We start from the raw sequence: 19534 nt of genomic DNA on the forward strand, positions 1-19534 counted from the left end.
GCTTGCAGGTTAATGAGAGTTCACAAGGTCTTTATCAAAGCCTCAAACCCTGCAAATTGCAACTGCTGCAAAAAGAGAGTGGGGGGAACCTAACAATGCACTTGATGTACAGAATCAGATCAACTTCAAAGAGAGAAAGGCTTGCTTGGCTGGCTTGGCGCTGAGTAATTTCTCCCCTTCTTCCAGATGACAAATGTTAACCAGTGGGTATGGATCCGCTCCCTTCTTTCTTTCCTGAAACCCCTGGATGCTTGGCCTCTCTGCAAATAGTCACACCGTCAGCAGCTCTTTGGGAGAAAGTAGGGCAAGAGTGGATTAATGCAGGAATTTTGTAGCAGGAAGCTCTGGTGTCTCACCTGTATGAGCTCAGGACTGCATTTCGGCCCTGCTTCAGTGCTCTTCGGCATCCTTTATCTCGTAAAGTCTAGAGACCTCAGCTGCTTTTCCCTTCCACCACCCCACCTCCCACCCGGTGAGGCAACAGGGTGAACTGCCAGGCAAAACTGAAGGCACAGAGTAAGGCAAAACTGAAGGCACTAAACCCTTTTAAAATGTGGCTCTTTTCGTGTGTGTTATTGGGTTGTTGTTTTTATTCTGATTATATATGTTGTGATCATTTCTGTGAACCGCCCTGAAACCTCTGTGTATAGGGCGGTATATAAACTCAATCAATCAATAATAACCAGCCTAATTTTTGCGCTTTGGCATTTTGCTTCATCCCACCCACCCTACACTGTTTTTCTTCCAGCCTGATGAAAAGTTCTAGAGAGCTCAAAAGTCTATTGTATTTCTATCCCATTCATGGTTCTCCCCCTCCTCCTTTGTAGACTCACTTGCAGTGCCCCACTCCCAGAGGGGGGAAACCCAGATAAACAATTTAAAATTGGCCGCAACATTTATTGATTACAGATGCAGGTAGGCTTTGGCTCAGGCATTGCGTCCATAATCGTTATCAGCCTCCAGATGGAGGGCTGACGCTTAAGCAGGGACATGCCTGAGGTGCCATGCTTGGACGCAGCTGGCCTTCGTTCCCAGGTGGTGGACCTGAGTGAAGACTTCTCCACTCTGGCCTGCCAGCCAAGCTCCACCCCTCTGATAGGGCAATTTCAAACTCCAGGATGGCAGCCGGCCATGGAGGCATTCCAACAGCCAGTTGCCATGGTGAAGTCCTTTTGCCCCCGGGTGCGTGAGGGGCCACTGGGTAGCAAATGCCTCCAGACCAGGTAAGAGGCCATTAGTCCTCACAACAACCCTGTAAAATAGGTTAGGCTGAGAGGCAGCGACTGTCCCGAGGTCACTCAGTGAGCTTCATGGCTCAGTGGGGACTTGAACCCTGGTCTCCCAGGTCCTAGTCCAACGCTCCAACCACTATGCCACAGCAGCTCGCATTTGAGATGTTTTGTCTTGTACCAACCCACCTGTGGATTTTGGAATGTGTGCTTCCCTCCCTCCTGCCACCCCTTATGTACAAAACACAGGTACCTTTGCTTTTCATGTTGCCTTGGAGACTACCAAATCTAGTCATTCAGGGCAGATCCATGATCAAAGGGAAATTGTTTTCTAACTCCAGAAGAGGGAAATTGCATGTTGAACATTACATCCCCACCAGCCACTAGACAAGGCTATGCAATTTGGCTTCAGTTAACTCTTTTACTGAAACATTGCCCCAAATTAACCTCCGGTCTTACCAAAATAAGGACTTCCATGTTTCTTTTTACAGCTGGTTTTTGCCTCACCAGCAATACGTGCCCTGTTTAGGGAAGCTTTTAATGTTTAATGCATTACAATATTTTAATATTTTGTTGGAAGCCGCCCAGAGTGGCTGGGGAAGCCCAGCCAGATGGGCAGGGTATAAATATATTATTATTATTATTATTATTATTATTATTATTATTATTATTACTACTACTACTACTACTACTACCCTCCACATGAAAGAGATCCAGGTAACATTGGAGCATTTCCAAAAATGGGGATCAAACTTTGCTTTCCTGAAAAACATCATGAAGAGGTGGCCACAAGAAGAATGAGTAAGAACAACTCTTTTAATATAACACCATTTGTGGAGAGAGAGAAACCACACATCATGTTAATGCACACAATGCAGAACTGAAGAGACCCCTAAATCCCCCTCTCAAAGCTTCAACTCTCAGTGTTCGCTGTGAAGAAGGGTTGATTCTTAAACCATTCTGAAAACTGTAGCTCTGGGATGACAATAGAGGTATCCTGACAACTCTCAGCTCCTTTCCAACCACAGCTCCCAGAATTCATAGGGGGGAGCCATTACTATTTAAAGTGCCACTTTAAAGGTATGGTGTGGAAATGGCCACAAAGGAACCATGGGTCCACACACACAAGTTTCCTGGCTGGCCAGCTATACATTCTCCACACAAACCACCCAAAAGAAGATTTATGTCACCAAAATAAAAGAGGACATCAATTTGTGTAATATGTGCATGTAGTAATTTATTTGTTTAGGCACAACTTTAGAAATAATTGCTATGATTTTTCGGTAGAAATGCAATGCCTTTCACCATAACTGAAAGACACCAGGTGTTTATGTGTCTGCTCAGTCTGCTGACCAGATGCTGCTAACTAACCATTGATGAGCACCTTCGAGGTCCCACACTGTCATTTAAAGCTTTCTTGTGTTGAAATTAGACTTGGGACTGGGAGGCTCTTCAAACACTGGACAGGCCTCTGAAGTAGGACATAAGCTACATTTGACTTTTTTTGTAAAATAAATTTTAAAAAAAACCAACGAGGCTCATTTCCTTTCCTGTGAAATCAATTGGACTTCCTCCTGAGCCAACACAGATAGGACCTGTGTTGTCTGCGCAGATGCAGAAGAGTAACAAAGTCCCCAGACTACGTGAGTACAATTTTACTTTCAAATGAAAGCTTGCGTGAGGGGTGGAAGAACTCAGCGAAGCTTCACGGGCATGGAGGACTTGAAATAACAAGTTTGTAATAACCGGAAAGTTACTGAGAGTAAACCATTTCACATCAGGGGAGATGACCTAGATTGAGACCAGAGAGTTTTGACTTTATTTATTTATTTTTTAGGCTAAAGGGGGGGCCCCAATGAACATGGCCCGGATGTTCTCACAAGACTGAGTGCAGGCAGAGGAAAGATTAATCAGAATGTGAATAATTTAGCATAATTTTCCTTGCCTCCAAGTTCGCAGATTTTGCTTCCAATATCGCTCTTTAAGGAGATGGATAAAGAAATACTTTGACAGGTGCTTCATGACTTAGAATTGTAAGAGTTGGAAAGGACTCCAAGGCTCATCTAGACCAACCACCTCACACTGCAGGAATCTCAACTGGTTCACACATAACAGATGACCATCCATGGTGCAGCTTATCAGGCCCTGGATAGTTGAATTCATTGCCACCTTATTACCACCTCTTTCCCTATATTGGGTTGCAGCTCCCTCCTTGCATTATTTATTCTGTTATCACAAGGTTGGGCCCTGCTTTCCCTTTGGAGAAGACAGAGGCTAAGTATGTGTTGAGCATTTCCACCTTCTCTCTGTTTAGAATTGTGAAACTTAAAATGCAGTCTTCTGAATTTGGCTTCATGGGAACTGATGATTAAAACAGTACATATTGTATGGCTGTTTTGCAAGGATCTATTTATTTACCAGATAGTTGTGCCCATTAGACTGCACACCCTCATTTTCTCCTATAACAACAACAACAACCTAATTACTGACTCTTTAACTCAAATCAAGATGTGAAATTGCCTCAGTCTCCATTCTTCTCATCTCTTTCTCCCAAAATAGCCTTCTCACCTACTTTTGCCTCAAGTTCCTGCATTTCTGAAAGCTGTCTCCATTGACCCCCTTCCTCAGTTGTGGCCCTTGCCTTCTTTACCTGCTGGGATCACTTCTCAGTAATCAAACTGCTCCTCAAAACCACTCCTATCTCCAGATCCTATGTGATGTTTTTATCTCAGCCGAACTGACAGCTTCCCTCACCTCATAGAACGGTTGCAAAACAGGTTCTAACAGCTTTTCCTCCACCAGGTTGGAATGGTTTTGAAAAATGCTGTGCCATCATCCCTCCAGTCCAGCTAATCAATGATACAAGAACAATACAATATAGGGCAGGGCAGGGGGTGGCTAACCCCTGGCTCAAGCAATTTTTCCTGCCCCCTCAAGACACCACTGACCTTGGTGGCAGCAGCAACAAGAGAGAAAATCAGAAAGGTTTGCTGCATGGACAGGAATGTATAAATCTCACCACTGTGCCCTGCTTGATAACCCCATTGCTCAGTTGATCAACTATAGGGTGTGGGGCATACTGCACAAGATAGTAGGGCGGCCACATTCACCACTGACATGGATCTTGCCTCCCCCAAAGGTTGCACTGCATATGGCCAGTCCAGCAGTGCAAGGAGGCTATGGAATGGAGAAGAAGTGGCCGTCTTCAAGCCATAGGGATGCCCCTTTAAGGCTCTGAAAGGGAGCCTGGAAGAGGTGGTCTGGAGACACTGGCTTAAACGACCCAGTCTGCTTACAATATGTTGGAACAAGTTGCTCATTTGCTGCTCTCTGTGGTCCAGTATCTTCTGACCAGCCTTGCAGTTGTGGGATCTGGCACTAAACCAGAATTCAGTACCTCAAAGAGTTTTGTAGAGGAAGGAATGCCAACAGGTCTAGCTTGATCCCTGTCCTCCCTGATCTTTGACTTAAATCCTACAGGATCCCAACAGGGTAATGTGATGGTGGGAAAATTTCATAGGCAAGCGAATTTGAGCTGTGACTGTTTGCGTGAGAATATTTCTACTTGGTTTGCTTCAGCCCTAGAATCCCAAAGGTGTCCCCTGGGAAAGAGCAGTGGCGTGGCAGACTGGTTAAAGGGGAAACCAGTTTTGTTGCCCTCTGTGCCTTTAAATCTGTTGCCTAACTTTTGTTTTGCCAACGTTTATATTTCATGGTTTCTGAGTTTCTCAGTCGACAGCTGTTTTCCTGCTCTCTGTCCTTCTTTCTTGGCTTGCTTAAGCCTCTCCGTACCCATCAACTAATCACACGGTTTCCTAAACACAGCAGTTTAGAACCTCTTCATCTCCCTTTTTTTTCACTCATCCGTTGCTCTGAACTAAGCAAAACCAAAAAAGATTTCCCTTATCAGCTCATCGGCCATGTTTGTATATAGCACCAAGCCATAAACTATGGTTTAGTAAGCCATACCGTTCTGAATTTGTAAGAAAGCAATCCTTTTAGTGTGGCAGCATCCATACTTTGGCACTCCCTTCCTATTGATGACAAGCAGGCATCTCCACGCTACTCCTTTCAGCACCTGCTCAAAACATTTTTGTCCAGGCAAGCCTACCCAGACATGTAGAAGTTGTCATGATTTTTATCTAGTTTAAGCTTATTGTTGCTTTTCACTATTTTCTAATGTTTTAAATACTTGCTTTTAACTGTTTCCCCTACCACTTTGAGGTTTTATTACAGCCTAGTGGTATATAAATGTTTTTATTATTATTATTATTATTATTATTATTATTATTATTATTATTATTTCTTCACAATAGGTCTGCTTTCCTCACCCCAGCATGACATCTGGCACCAACTGGAATCTCATTGGACACTGAAGGCAAATAAACCTTGTCCTCTAATAACAACAACAACAACAACAACAACCCTGGTCACCCTGTTCTGTACAGAATAGCAGATTTCCTCCCTAGCTGTGGCAAGATAGAGAATTAAAGGAATCTAGGGCTGCAGCCCTGTTCCAACATACCTGTGCATAAGCTGTAGTGAAGACAGTGGGACTTATTTCTGGATGGAGTAAATAGATCTAGGGTGCTTCCAGGTGGGTATTCCTTGTGGGATGGGTGCTAGTTGGGCCAGCAAGTTTCAGTTTCAGTTTCTTCTTCTTCTTCTTCTTCTTCTTCTTCTTCTTCTTCTTCTTCTTCTTCTTTGCAACATCTGCACAACACCGTGTGGAAAGGAACAGGCATGGCAGTGGTGAAATGGACACATCTCCATTCCTTTTTTTTTTAAAATGAATCCTGACTTGACACCGTGTCACCTCAGAAGTGAAACTGGCAGCTGTTTTTTTCCAACAGCACCACAAGGGGGAAGAGCTGGGAGAAGGGAGGGAGACTGGGAAGACGATGGATGGAGGGGCAATTAAATGATTCCAACTCCTGTCACCATACCTGGCCACTGTGGCTGGTGGTAGTTGGAGTTCAACAACATTTCCCACCTCTGGCCTAGAGGTTTGCACTAGACTGTTGGATAACCTCCAACATTTCTCTGATGAAAATAGGAATGTCCCATTCCATAACGGCCTTGGTCCTGTATATCTGAAGGAGCATCTCCACCCCCACCCCCCATCGTTCAGCCCGGACACTGCCGAGGGCCTTCTGGTGGTTCCCTCGCTGAGAGAAGTGAGTTTACAGGGAACCAGACAGAGGGCCTTCTCGGTAGTGGTGCCTGCCCTGTGGAACGCCCTCCCATCAGATGTCAAGGAAATAACCAGCTATCCTATTTTTAAAAGACATCTGAAGGCAGCCTGTTTAGGGAAGTTTTTAATATCTAATGCTGTATTGTTTTTAACACTCAATTGGGAGCCGACCAGAGTGGCTGGGGAAACTCAGCCAGATGGGCGGGGTATAAATAAATTATTATTATTATTATTATTATTATTATTATTATTATTATTATTATTATTAATATTGTTATTATTATTAATACCCTACGCATCTTACTGGGTTGCCCCAGCCACTCTGGGCAGCTTCATACACACACACACACACACACACACAAACATATTTAACATTTAAAAACTTCCCTAGACAGGATTACCTTCACACAGCTTGGGGGTCCGATAACTTCATACTCTCCAACATTTCTCCGATAAAAATAGGAACATCCTAAGGAAAAGGGGGACATTCGGGGATCAAACCAGAAACTGGGGCGGCTTCTCTAAATCAAGGACAATAGGGACACTTAGAGGGTCTTCTGTTGTAACTCTGCCAGTGACCAACAACTCTGCTTATCATTTACTGCCCTGCACAGTGGAAGACCACCAGCTTTGCATGAAGAAAGTATTCTGGTGGCATCTCCAGGAAGAGCTGCATAAAATGCTGGAGAACCACTCCCAGTCTGTGTAGATGATAGTGAGTTAGGTAAAGGTAAAGGGACCCCTGACCATTAGGTCCAGTCATGGCCGACTCTGGGGTTGCAGTGATCATCTCGCTTTATTGGCCGAGGGAGCCGGCATACAGCTTCCGGGTCATGTGGCCAGCATGACTAAGCTGCTTCTGGCGAACCAGAGCACCACACGGAAACGCCGTTTACCTTCCCGCTGGATAATTTATTTATCTACTTGCACTTTGATGTGCTTTTGAACTGCTAGGTTGGCAGGAGCAGGGACTGAGCAATGGGAGCTCACCCCGTTGCGGAGATTCAAACCGCCGACCTTCTGATCGGCAAGTCCTAGGCTCTGTGGTTTAACCCACAGCGCCACCCGCGTCCCTCGATAGTGAGTTAGATGGGCCCAAAATCGGAACTCAGTGTAAGGCATTTTCCTTAGAGCTGTTTAACTGTGGAACAGACTCCCTAGGAAGGTGGGGGACTCTCCTTCAATCAGTGCCAGATTATCAAAGGGGCAGAGATCAGCACCGGCCTATGGGCCCCACACTTTTTAGGGGCCCCACAACAACGGATCGGAACAATTTTGATTTCATCTTGAAAGAAAATTACAATCAAGCTTTCATAGTTTTAGGAGATAATTTGCAAGCCCCCCCCCCCAAGACTTTCGACTGCCTAGGGGCCTCCAAAAGGGTTTAATCCAGCTCTGCCTTCATTGGATGTTCTGAAACAGAATGGATGCCCCCTTATTGGGGATTATTTAGCTGCAATTCCTGGCATTGAACGGGGCTGGACTAGATGACCCCTTGGATCCCTTCCAAGTCCATAAATCTAAGATTCTATTATTCCTATGCTGCCATATTCTCCCTGCATGCACCCCATGCATCTAATCCAGATTTACCCTTCCCCAGGAAAATTATGTGTGTATATTCAGACATGCTGTGTGAAGGATTGTGTGTGTGTTTTTATTTTGGTACAGTATCATTTATTAAGTATTTTATACTTTTACCTGAGAGTGAATCCCAGTGACCATAGTGGGATCTACTTCTCAGTAAACAAGCCTAGGAACGAAACTGCATAAGAAGGCATTTTGGTTTGGGGTTTGTTTGGTGACTGAGCGAAAGATTGCACTTTCTGGTGCTGCGATTTGTAAAGCCACTAGCTTAGGCACTTTCCTGAATTCCTTGGAACATAGTGGAACTTATGCGTAAAAATAAATAAATTGCAAGAGGGGAGTAAAAAAGAGAGAGAGAGAGTTTGCAGTAAACTAAGCACTGAAAGAAAGGGGTGTTGCTGGGGATTTTTGGCCATTTTTTGTGTACTGTCCTTTTCATAGCTACATTCTTGCACCCGGGTAAGTTTCATAGAACGCAGCGCGACTTAAGACGTGCGAAGAACGGCACCATCAGACTGAAAATCTCTTTGCGCGATTACTCGGGAGTAAGGCGCACGCGCACAAAAAGCATCAACTCTCCGCGAGACGCACTTCTTTCCCAAATGGGGCAGCGGTGCGTTACGGAGGAGGATGCATTCGATCGGACTGTATAATAAACTCTCCCGCCGGCTCTCTAGTAGTACAGCGGCCGGCAGGTTGCCGGTGGGGCTTTTGTGTTTTCTTTTTATTCCCTTTACAACAACTCCCCTCCGGGCCCGTTCTGCCTTCTTTCCCTATCAGGTCCCGGACACATCCATCAGCCCCAATGGGAGCTGAGTGTGCAAGCTGACAAGGGATGGATGGATGGAGACCGGGGGTGGCTGGTGGTAGGGATGAAGGGGGGGGCGCGCTTCTGCTGGTGGTGCTGCTGATGTCAGAGCCAGGAGACAGTTGTGATTGGATCTAATTAGACTTTGCAGCAGCAAATAGACGCGCTCCCTGCATGATCGCCTTCAAAGTGGCTGCTGGGGCCAAACAACTAGGAGAGAGGTGCAAAAAAAAAAAAAGGGGAGAGAGAGAAAAAGAACGAGAGAAAGAAACAGAAAGAAAGAAGAGAGAGGGGGGGAGGAAAAAAAGTGGGCGCCGTGCATTTCCTGCCCCTGATAAAGCAAAGGCGCCCTGCGAGTGAGGGAAAGCTGCCGAGGAGGAAGAAGAGGGAGGGAATCACAGGTGAGCCTCCCGGTCGTCGCCTTTAATTCATTTATTTGGAAACTCTACCTACGCCCGGCGCGCTCTCCGTCCCCGGCTTGGGAAGCGTCGCAGCGCAGGCACTTGAGCGCAGCTGGCCAAAAGCAAAAAAAATTAAAAAGAGGCGCACGATCCGCGCGCAGCTGCTCTGGGTTTGCTGGTTCATAAAAGTCCCACCCGGCTTCGTAGACCTGGCAAGCGGCGGCGGCGGCTGCAAAAGTACCACCACTACGGGCGATCGGGAGCAGGGAGGGGGCGTCGCAGGCAGGCAGCCGACTTTTCTCGCTCTCGCTGCGCGGTCCCCGAGCCAGGCGAGCGCGGAGTCAACGCGCTGCCGCTGCTTCTCCTTGTTGCCTCAACTACCGGCGATGACCTCCGTCCTGGGCAGCGGCCGAGCACCGGGGGGGCCGGGGAGCCAACTGAAATGCAAGTCCAAGAGGAGGCGGAGGAGGCGGTCGAAGAGGAAAGGTAAGCGCTGCCTCTTTATCACTCCCCACCCCTTCCCAAAATTTCCCTTTTGCCTTCGCCTTCTGCCTCTGTTTGGCTCCTGGTTTGATTTTGGAGAGGTTGGCGGGGCGGGGGGTGTCCTGCTTGTGCCGATTTACTGCGGGGACAGGGACGAAGGGATGGCTTTTTGGTACTCTTGTTCCGATGTGGCATCCCCCGAGCATCTTCCGGGCGGCTGGTTTCGGGGATGGGCTGTCTCAGTTTCACTCCACCTGCGTTTACCTCCGAAATCCTCCCCGCACCACCACCCAAACAGGCAGGTAAATGTCTGGCAGGCGGAGTGTGCTTGTAAAGGGGGGGATTACAGTATATATTTTACTGTAAGGAGGATTATTTGCGGAGGGCTAAAGCCAAGAGTGATGGGAAGAGAAAGAGCTTTTTTTCTCCCTCCTTCCCATGTGCTGGCATCAACACAGCCAGATTCCGCAGCGCAAGTCAAAACATCTCTAGCAGGTGATTCCTTTGACCCTGTCAGAGGTAAAAAAATTATCACATGATTCGTAAAATGGGTGAAAGTGGGGGGGGGCGACTGGACTAGTCTGAGACTCTGAAAGGTTTCCAGATTGCAGGTTTTTCATTTGCCTCCTTTTTAAAAAATAAAATAAAATGAGAACTATAATCTCCGTCCCAGCTGATTGTGACAGGGTAAGTATGTAGCCTTGCTGCAAGTTGGTCGTTTGTTTGCTTTTTTAAAAGGTGTGAGGATAATGGCATCTCATTTGATCACGTTTCACCTCACGGGGTTGTATTTTTTAAGCGAAGAAGCAGGGTTTGTGCAGTTGGCGGGGGGACCTGGCAGCTACCAGTTCTCTCGCCCTTGCTGTGAATGGGCTTTTCCTGCCAAGGTTTGTTGTGTTTTTTGAAAGTTAGGGAGTGTGCTAACGCTGCTCTGATTCTCTAAGGGGACCAGCGTTCTATAAATGGCAGAGGAATAATTATCCTAATCCAAAAAAGAAAGGAGAGAAGCTGCCGGATGTCATAAAACGCTAAAGTCTGCCTGAGATTAAAGGTTTTCCCAAAGCTGTCCTGTTTCCTCGTAAAGGAAGGATGAGACGGTGCCGGCAGATTGCTAATGCTGTCTCCACAGTTACCATTAAAGATATTGTGAAATCATAGTGGAAAGTCAAGTGACAGGCACAAAGTAAAGCAGAATCTCACTCGGGGAAGTGTGTTCTGCTGCAAAGATGTTCAGTCCAAAGTCTCTTATCAGAGCAGCAAAATCCACCTAGTCTAGAGTTGTCTGAGATAAGTTTATGTCGGCTCACTCAATCACCTCAAGACTCTTTTTTGCAGTTGGGATGGGAATGTTTCTTCCCTCTCTGAGAATTAAGCAGTCAGTCTGTCAGAGGCCTAAGATATAGAGGGCACAAGTTTGTGTTTTAATTGTTGGCTCATGTATATGGTGGTTAGATAAGTTTCGGGAGATGCTCAGAATGAAGACATCCATTCTTAATTAATTCAGCTGTTTCTATGCTATATCTTCTATCAGTTAAAACTTTCCACAGCAGGCAGCCATGGACAAATTAAACTGTCAGATGTGTCTGTAGGAAGGTCAGTGAATGAAAAGTTTTGTGTATGCCCTCTTAATCTCCTCTTTGGGTTTTAAGTAAAAATCTTATTTGTAACTTTGGTTGCACAAGGAACTTCTGGAAGTGTCCTGAGTTCCAGAAATAGTATTTGAAGCATGGGGGGGGGGGCGTTGTCAAAAAAAGTATTTATAAAACTATAAAACTTTGGAGTTTCTTTCAATTGTTAAATCTCCAGTGTTATTCTTGTACGCCAGCACTTGCCATTCTGCCTGAGATTTCACATTCTACCTGTAAGGTATCTATTGTACAAAGTGCATGTCAGTTAAAGCAGTGCCTGCTTTCTAGGAATTTTAAACTTAGTGACATTCTAAATTTGTCTCTTGAACGGAATCAATAATTCATTTCAGCCAATAACTCTGTGTTAAGATTGCTTCCTATGCAAATTTCACAAGGCCGCTCTATTTTTAAGCCAATACATTTGAAGAAGAAAAAACCTGTAATGAAGATCCCCTCATTTCTTACACTTTCCTCTTAATCTCTCTTAGTGTTACTGAGTAACAAAGGATTACTAGTGAAAAGAACAAGTTTGACACATGTTGGCTACTTTGAGGACAGTTAACAGGAGTATGGAATTAGGAGTTCAGTCTTAATAACTATGTTAGGGCATTATTCAATCATTTAAGAGAGCTATGTTCTGGAACCGTTTTATAGCTTGTGTTACCTTTTCGGATAAAAGGTAGCAAAGGGTTTATTTGAAAAATTGATCTCTACTTGAAGACCCACAGTTTATAAAACAAGGTGGATATGGATGTATCCCAACACTGAAAATTACATTAAAAAAAACAACTGGGTTTATTTAAAAAAATGCATTTTTTTAAAACCCAGTTTATATTCAACCTGTTGAATTTGATATTTTGATAATAGTTTGTAAATTGGTGTTTAGTCTGCCTTAGAGGCAATACGATGCTAAGCAGTCCCAGGTAGGGTTTAAAGTGGTTTATTTAGCAATAATTGTATAAATGGCAGATAAGAGCAGATCTCTGTAAACAACATGAAGGAATATTTGTTGCTGCTTTTCAAGAAAAAAATGTATCAACATGGTATAGTGGGGGAAAGTGCATTTATGTCAAATACATACCATTTTCTCTTGGAAAATGGTGAAATATTTCTAATGATATGCACATTTAATGATGTTCCAAAGCATACTTTACTGCATACTCTTATACTTTTAGAGTGCTAAAAGCAACAACCTGTGTCTGCAAAAATGTTTACATCCACTTCATCATTTAGATGCTTGGTGATACCTTGATACATTTCCGCTTTGCTTTGAACAGCGAAAGAAAATAAAAGGCTCATATACACTCGCTGTTCAGCTGACAAATGTGCATTGATTATATTTGGAAAACTGAGAATTCTACTGAAAATGTCTGCGTGATGGATTGACATTTAATGCTGCAAAGGTGTGGTGTTTATTTAAGCACCCGTGTGAAGCTAAAATGGCTGATCTTCATTTGATAATACTGTTTCCTCATTTCCCCCCCATATACTTTATAGGATTCCCTAACACTGCAAAGGTGTAAAGTTAGTTTTGTAATTTACAACCTCCAGGTATCTGCTTCTTCTTAGAAGCACTTTGCTATTGTGAATTTTCTCAGGAGGAGAGAAACCTTGATCCTACATTGGATGAAATAGTTTTTAAAAATCAGTATATATTTAGAACTAAAGGATCTGCCTGAGCAGCTTCTCAACTTCTGTGACTGATTCTGAGGTAAATCTGCTGCATGATTTGCAAACGTCAAAGTAATATTGCTTTGTTCTTGGGGCCCGATCCAGCCAAAGTTAAGTTCCTTTAAGTCACACTGATTTCAGTGGGATACAGAAGGATACATGTAACTTTTCCTGCTCTAATCAATTAAAATTAGAGGTGCTTAACTTGGGCTGTATTATGTTCTTGCTGTGTGCTTGTTCTATTGTCTTTATAAAAGTGAATCATTCAGAAGATTTTAATATTCAGTCATTTCCAAATGCCCTTTCCACAGATGCATAACGTGAAAGTTTTTTCTGCTTGCCTCTTGAAATCTGAAACCATAATCTGAAAGCAAACCTTGTGGATTTCAGTAGACCTTGCTCGGAATAATGTTTAAAAACAAGGTACCACTTACTGACAGCCAATTGGCACATGATTGTAAGCATGCAATATATTTGCTCCATCATTTGGAAGGAGCGGTGGGAAGCTTGGATATAGGTAAATATGTTATCCTTTTTCATAATCCGTCTAAAGTAAATGAGTGCCAAAATTTATAGAATTATATTTCTCTCTCTCTCTCTCCAGCAATTTATTGCATTGTCAATCTGTGGTCTGAGCTGACACTGGAAAACAGGTCCAGCGCTTTGGAAGAATTTGCTGTTGTTTAGATTTAAAGCTCAGCTTTTGGGAGAGTTTTTGGGGTGATGAGTTTTTAAATGCGGTAGATTTTGATAAGCATGCTGAGAAATTGTGGAGTATGTACTGTACAAAACTGGGTATCAGCCATGTGAGGGTTTCTAAAAATAGCTTCTTTAGGGACACAAAGCCCTTGGAGATGGCAAAGGTGTATATAAGCATGTATGCCAAAAACACCACCAACAAAAAAAACTTTCAGACACCGCTTAGTAGTAAAACACACACACACACACACACACACACACACACACATATATATATATATATATTAGTTAGGGGGTTGAATTTTTTCCTTGTTTGCTTGTTCCCCAGCAGCAATTAAGCTGACTCATTGTTTGCATGTGGGCTCCCGGGGGTTAGACTAAATCTGAGGCATTTGCAGGGAGAGAAGTAAACATACAAAGTTAAATGCTACTATCTGGAAGGAGAGGCAAGGTTAACGCTGGCAAAGCAAGCACAAAGGGTTGGTAACAAGGGAGCCAAATATGTGCAGCCAAGTAGAGAGGGTGTGTGTGTCTGTAAAAAAAGAGGTTGTGGTGCAATGAAATTTCTGTGGAAATTAATGAAATTAAGGAAAAGGCTACTGAGTCCATGCGGATTACCATTGTGCATTCTCCCTGTTACATCAAGGTAATAAATGTGTGTGCTCCATCTTGAGCTAGACTCGGGGACAAATGTCTCCCCTCACAATAGGCTGAGTGTCGGGCTTTAGGGTGTGCACCTTATCTTACCTTACACGTCCACAACCCCAACAGTTTGTGAGCAAGGGTTGGGATTTGGAGATTAAATTAAATTGATTAAAACTTAATACCCATCTTATTTTGGGTTTTCCCTTCCCTCTCTCCCACCCCGGCTTTCACCTTTGATTTCTAGTGATCTGTTAGGTAGCAATTTGCAATGCCTGAATTTAACGTTTAGAATGAGGGGGAAATTGTGGAATTCACGATTCCATATCTGCGCAGTGGCGGAGCGTTGCATCAATAGTAGAGCTGCCTCTTTCTAGCAAAAATAATAATAATAAAATGAATGGGAAAGGTTCAAAAGAGCAATAAAATGAAGTACTCTGGCAGCAACAACAAAAAAGGTAAATGCAGGTACAGGTTAAAATGTGCAATGTAGGAAATTAATCACTTATTTGAGTACTTGGGCTGTTTTACCTTCCAGTATGTATTTTTTTAAAAAAAGAAAAAAGAAAAGAAAAGAAAAGAGGGGGGGGGAGAAATTTGGTCATGTTTCTTAAGGGTTTTTGTTTTTGTTTCTCCGCCTCATAATTGTACAAGTACTTGGTGCTTCATGTATCCAAACTCAGGAAATGATTGTTCAATTGAGTGAGACCTCTTGGATCAGCTGAAATCTCGCCCTCCACCCGTATTCAGCTACTCTAGTGGAGTTTGCTTATTAATTGAGATGAATAGAGTATTTACAAGATTTGGTGACGGGAGTGCCTGTGTTGATACTGACATGTGTGAAATGCCTGCATATATATATTTTTAAAAAAGAAGTAAAGGCTGTGCAGAAATGTTTAATGAAATATCAGAACGCTATAAAGAGAAATCTCTGTGGGTTTCCTTATGCCTCTTCCTTCCACTTTACAATAGGATAGACAGAACTGCAGTACCCAGGAAGAAAATTCCTGAACGTGGAATCTGCATTCTGCTTGAATATTTCCCTCCATCAAAACAACCCTCTTTTATTTCCCGCCTTAAAGTTATACTCCACCCCATTGCTCTTGCTGCACTTCACTGAAGCCCACATCAGACCTTTATAGAAAAGAAACATTGCTAAGTAACAGTGAATAATTAAATTCAGGAGAAGGAAAGGAAGGTGGTTTCATATGGGTCAAGTACCCTCTACAGAATTACCCGGGCGATGTGAATAATAGTGAACTTGAATTTCTTCCCAGCTTTATAACCCAATTGTCTCTCTCATCTTGCCAACTGTTTACAAATTTGGTACTTGTGTGTGTGTGTGTGTGTGTGTGTGTGTGTGTGTGTGTGTAAATGATTTATCTGGGCAGAAGGGAAGTTTGATAGGCAATGCAAGATCCATCATTCTCCAAGGGCCTGGAACCGTCTTGTCACATTCCTATGTAAAACCCCTCTGACTCTCGCAAAAGTTGTATAATTTCTGATAGTGGGGGATAAAAGCACACACGCGCCTCCTTTATCTGATCTTTCCCTGTCTGTTTGCATTGTCCAGGAACACCGGCAACGTAGCAGATTTTTTCAGAAAAGCAAGTTGCGGCGACTGATGAAGTGCAACAATTTGCTAGTTTTTCAAAGGTGGCTCACGACTGTCAAATAATATGCCTTTAGTATGAATGCATCAAATAATTTGGCAGCTTATATTGCTTGGCCTTTATAACATCACTAATTTATTAATAGCCTGTTGGAGGCTTTGCTTGCAGTATATGAAAGTGCTATTAATTTCGGCTTCAAAAATGTAATTGGTTGGTATGAAGAACAGAGGCTCATCAGTCAGCTTGATAGATCTCTTAAGGCAAGTTCCCTGCCTCGAACAAAAAAAAAGCTTCCAAAATGTTAGGCTATAGTAAGACTTCAATGAAAAATAATATGGAAATGAGAGAAGTGGGGGTGTTATGCCCTTGGCTATATCACATTACTTTTGGTCAAATTGTTTTTTAAAAGGTGATAACGAAAATTATTACAAAATGTGGAAGCAGCTTGTGTTCCTGGAAAACCTGAAACGGTAGCAACGCTGATGAAATGATGCATAGTTGTGGAGGAAGTAAATTGGGAGGAGATTGTCCTGTCTGAGGAGAGGAGAACAAAGAGACAGTCACTGGGGGAAAAAATAGCTACAGGGCAGGAGGGGCTGCCTTGTTCAGTGTGGGGGAATTCAACAGCTATGGAGGGAAAGAGGCCTATGTGTTTATTGGAATCCATGTTAGGTGTATCAAAGCCACTGCTTTGGGACGAGCAGTAGGAAACCAGGCAAAGTGAACTCTTACCGATTTGCCATTAACTTTTAATTCAGGCTTCGCAATGAACTGGTACTAACAAGTAGTAGATAAAATGGCCAACAGGAATAATAAGAAACTGGCATGTGGGTAACATTAAATTCAGAAGGTAACATTAAATTTAGAAAATGTGTGAGATTTTCTTTTTCTCACACCTGCCTGAAAAATACCACTTTGTATCATCCCTCCCCATATATATATAATTGGTGGTGGTGGTGGGCACTATTTTCCTCTGTCTGCCCTGCTGCCACCTGAGAAGAACATGAGGTCCTGAAAAAAGGGCAGGTGTAAACTGGAGGCTGTGTGGCCAACACTGCTGCTGACACCTGCAGTAGCAAAAAGAGAGAGAAGCTTTTCTAGGGGGGAGAGAATAAATAAACTACACTGATGGGTCCCATCCCCGAGAAACCTCCAGATTTCTCCTTCCCCCCCCTGGAGAAATTTGATGAAATGCTCCCCACCATTTTTCTCCTCACACATAGGGTAGAAAACATCAAGATGCCATGTGTGCACAGTTCTAGATAACACTAATCATAATGATTTTATAATTTATATAATAATGATTATATAATGATGATTATTTGTAAAATTTATATAGCTGCTCAGTGACACGAGTGACAAAAGGTGCCATTAATAATTTTGTCACTCGTGTCAAGGGGCTGATAAATTTTGAGGATGCTGCCACCATCTTTGCGAGTGGAAGATCACAACGGGGGCACTGTGCCTTGAGCTAGCCTAGGCCCAAAGCACAGGGTTGTGACACCTTTACCTGCAATGCGTAATGGCACGGCGGTTTATGCACAAGCATGACGCGTGGCAACAGGGTTGAAGAGGAAGGGGCAGAACTGGTATGGTAATGTGCATGGCATCCCCAAATCATTGTGGTCAGCATGGCACGGTGCATTAAGCACCTGAGCAAAAGTAGGGAAGGCTTTCCTGAGAAATTACAGTTTGGGCATTCTAGCCGGGAGTGGGGCTTGCTTTTCAACTTGACTTGGACATGCCAAGGCTACAGCTCTGCTCTCCTGTTTCAGCTTTGTAGATCTATAGGATCAGAGTACTACTTGCTTAGTACTTGTGCTTAGTAAACTGAGCATATATGCTCACAAAGAAGCTTCCTGTGTATAGGCAGATTAGCATCATTGTTTTCCATTATGTTCTTCCCCTTTCCCGTCAAATGGCCACAGCTGAGTAGGCAGGGACCCACAGCACAATGCTGCATTCTCACAGCTGAGGAAGCTAGCAACACTTCCAATTTCCAAGGAGGTGACCACAGCTAGTTTCCCAGGAACCATGCAATTAATTCAGTACATCCAATTCATCTCTGAACTTCAAGAAACAGAGACACCCCACCTTCCTACATTGCGGGACGATACCACTTTTACATGGGGGGGGGAGTCTCCATTGTGGAATGTGACACAATATTGTGGGTCTGGTGCTGAAAGGGAAAGCATCCCACTGGGAGCTCACGTGACCTGATGCCTAAGGCAGCTTTTTATCTGCTAGCCTGCATCTCCTCCAGGTACCTTGTTCCAAGATCTGCATCACCTTTGGATGCTTCTCAGCCTGCTTCCATGGGAATCGCCTTCTCCCACGAGCCAAAGCCATCCAGTAGATCTAGATTCACAATTTCCTGATCCGCAAGTTATATTCTTCTGAAGCCTCACATGTTAAGGGAGTTGTTGAGAAGCAGAGGATCTGTGAACTAGCGCTGCACAAGCTGTGCTGCTTCCGTATGTCAGTCGCTTCAGAGATTTGGGAGCAATAGTCCGGCATGTAAAAGGGCTCGATGGCTAGCACCCTTCTTTTCTGTAAGAGCATCCCATCCCTGCTCTGCATCTGGGTGCTCAATTAAGACTGCAAGCATAAGCCAGTCAGATCAAGAGTTGCAGGCTGGAAGTGGGTGGGGTGTTCAAGCTGTGCAAAATCAGTTTCAACCCACAGGCTGCCCAGTATGCATGAATTTGTATTTTCATGAGAAAGTTGTTGTCATTATCAGCAGCACCCTTGCCTCTTCAAGTCCGTATGAAATATTCCCCATGGATAGGCAAGGCCACCTGAAGGTGCTGGGCAGTGCAAGGGGCAGGATAGGGAAAGGTGAATTGGACAGACTACATATCTAGCCGCTTAGAAGTTGCAAAAGGTTGGTTTGGTATTTAAACTGTGGAGATCTCGCCCCTCTTGTGTTTTAGGCATGAGCCTGAGGGATAGCAGTCCCGGCATGGCGCTTTAAAGCTGAATGGTGGATTACAGTGAATAGCAGCCTCCCTGATAGAAGCAGGCAGGCTGGCTGAGATTATTTTCTGGGCAAGGCGATGTTCATTGTGAGAGACAGTGTCACACAATGTGATTGTGCAGTCATGAACATGGTTCCGTTTAGTCTTATTGAATCCATACAGATTGCAAACCCCCTAATCAAATTAAGCAGAACAGGAGGGGGAGAGCTATCCTTTGTCCATATGTATTTTCGGAGAATTTCATAATATGTAGCTTGTAGATGCCATAAGCAATATGGGGCACAATGTCTGATTCAGGTCCCACCTGAGGGACTGGGAATTGGGGGAGACTGAAGCAAAATCTCTGCTTTCAGTGGGTCTTTCGCCAGACAATTCTAGCTTTCTGTGTGTTCTAAATATGTGCTAGTCTAAAACGGTGGGTGCAAAGTACAGTTAAGGAATCTAGACTATTAAAATTTAGAAATTGCATATGAAAAACTGTATAAGATGGAGTAAATGAATGTCACCACCTAATTATGTCGTATTCACTGATACGGGTGCCATTACTGGTCTCCTCCCCCTCTGCCAGTCATTACCAGCTCTTTGCATGCTTCAGTTTATATGA

General features: G+C 43.8%; 1 protein-coding gene across 6 annotated transcripts in view; it reads left to right on the plus strand.

Moving 5' to 3' along the window:
• The first annotated feature begins 9029 nt into the window (after nt 1–9029).
• The window catches only part of ADARB2 (adenosine deaminase RNA specific B2 (inactive)), a 367260-nt gene continuing 356755 nt past the window's right edge, over nt 9030–19534 (plus strand). For 5 of the 6 annotated variants that reach the window (XM_082192280.1, XM_082192283.1, XM_082192281.1 and 2 more), the window contains exon 1: nt 9030–9702. In XM_082192280.1, coding sequence (XP_082048406.1) covers nt 9603–9702 — 100 coding nt within the window. In that variant the 5' untranslated portion in view covers nt 9030–9602. Of the gene's footprint in view, nt 9703–9785; nt 10002–19534 lie in introns of those variants that run through there. The other variant, XM_082192282.1, reaches the window with a different exon arrangement.

Source organism: Podarcis vaucheri (assembly GCF_965113315.1).
Source record: "Podarcis vaucheri genome assembly, chromosome: 12".
Lineage (NCBI taxonomy): Eukaryota > Metazoa > Chordata > Lepidosauria > Squamata > Lacertidae > Podarcis > Podarcis vaucheri.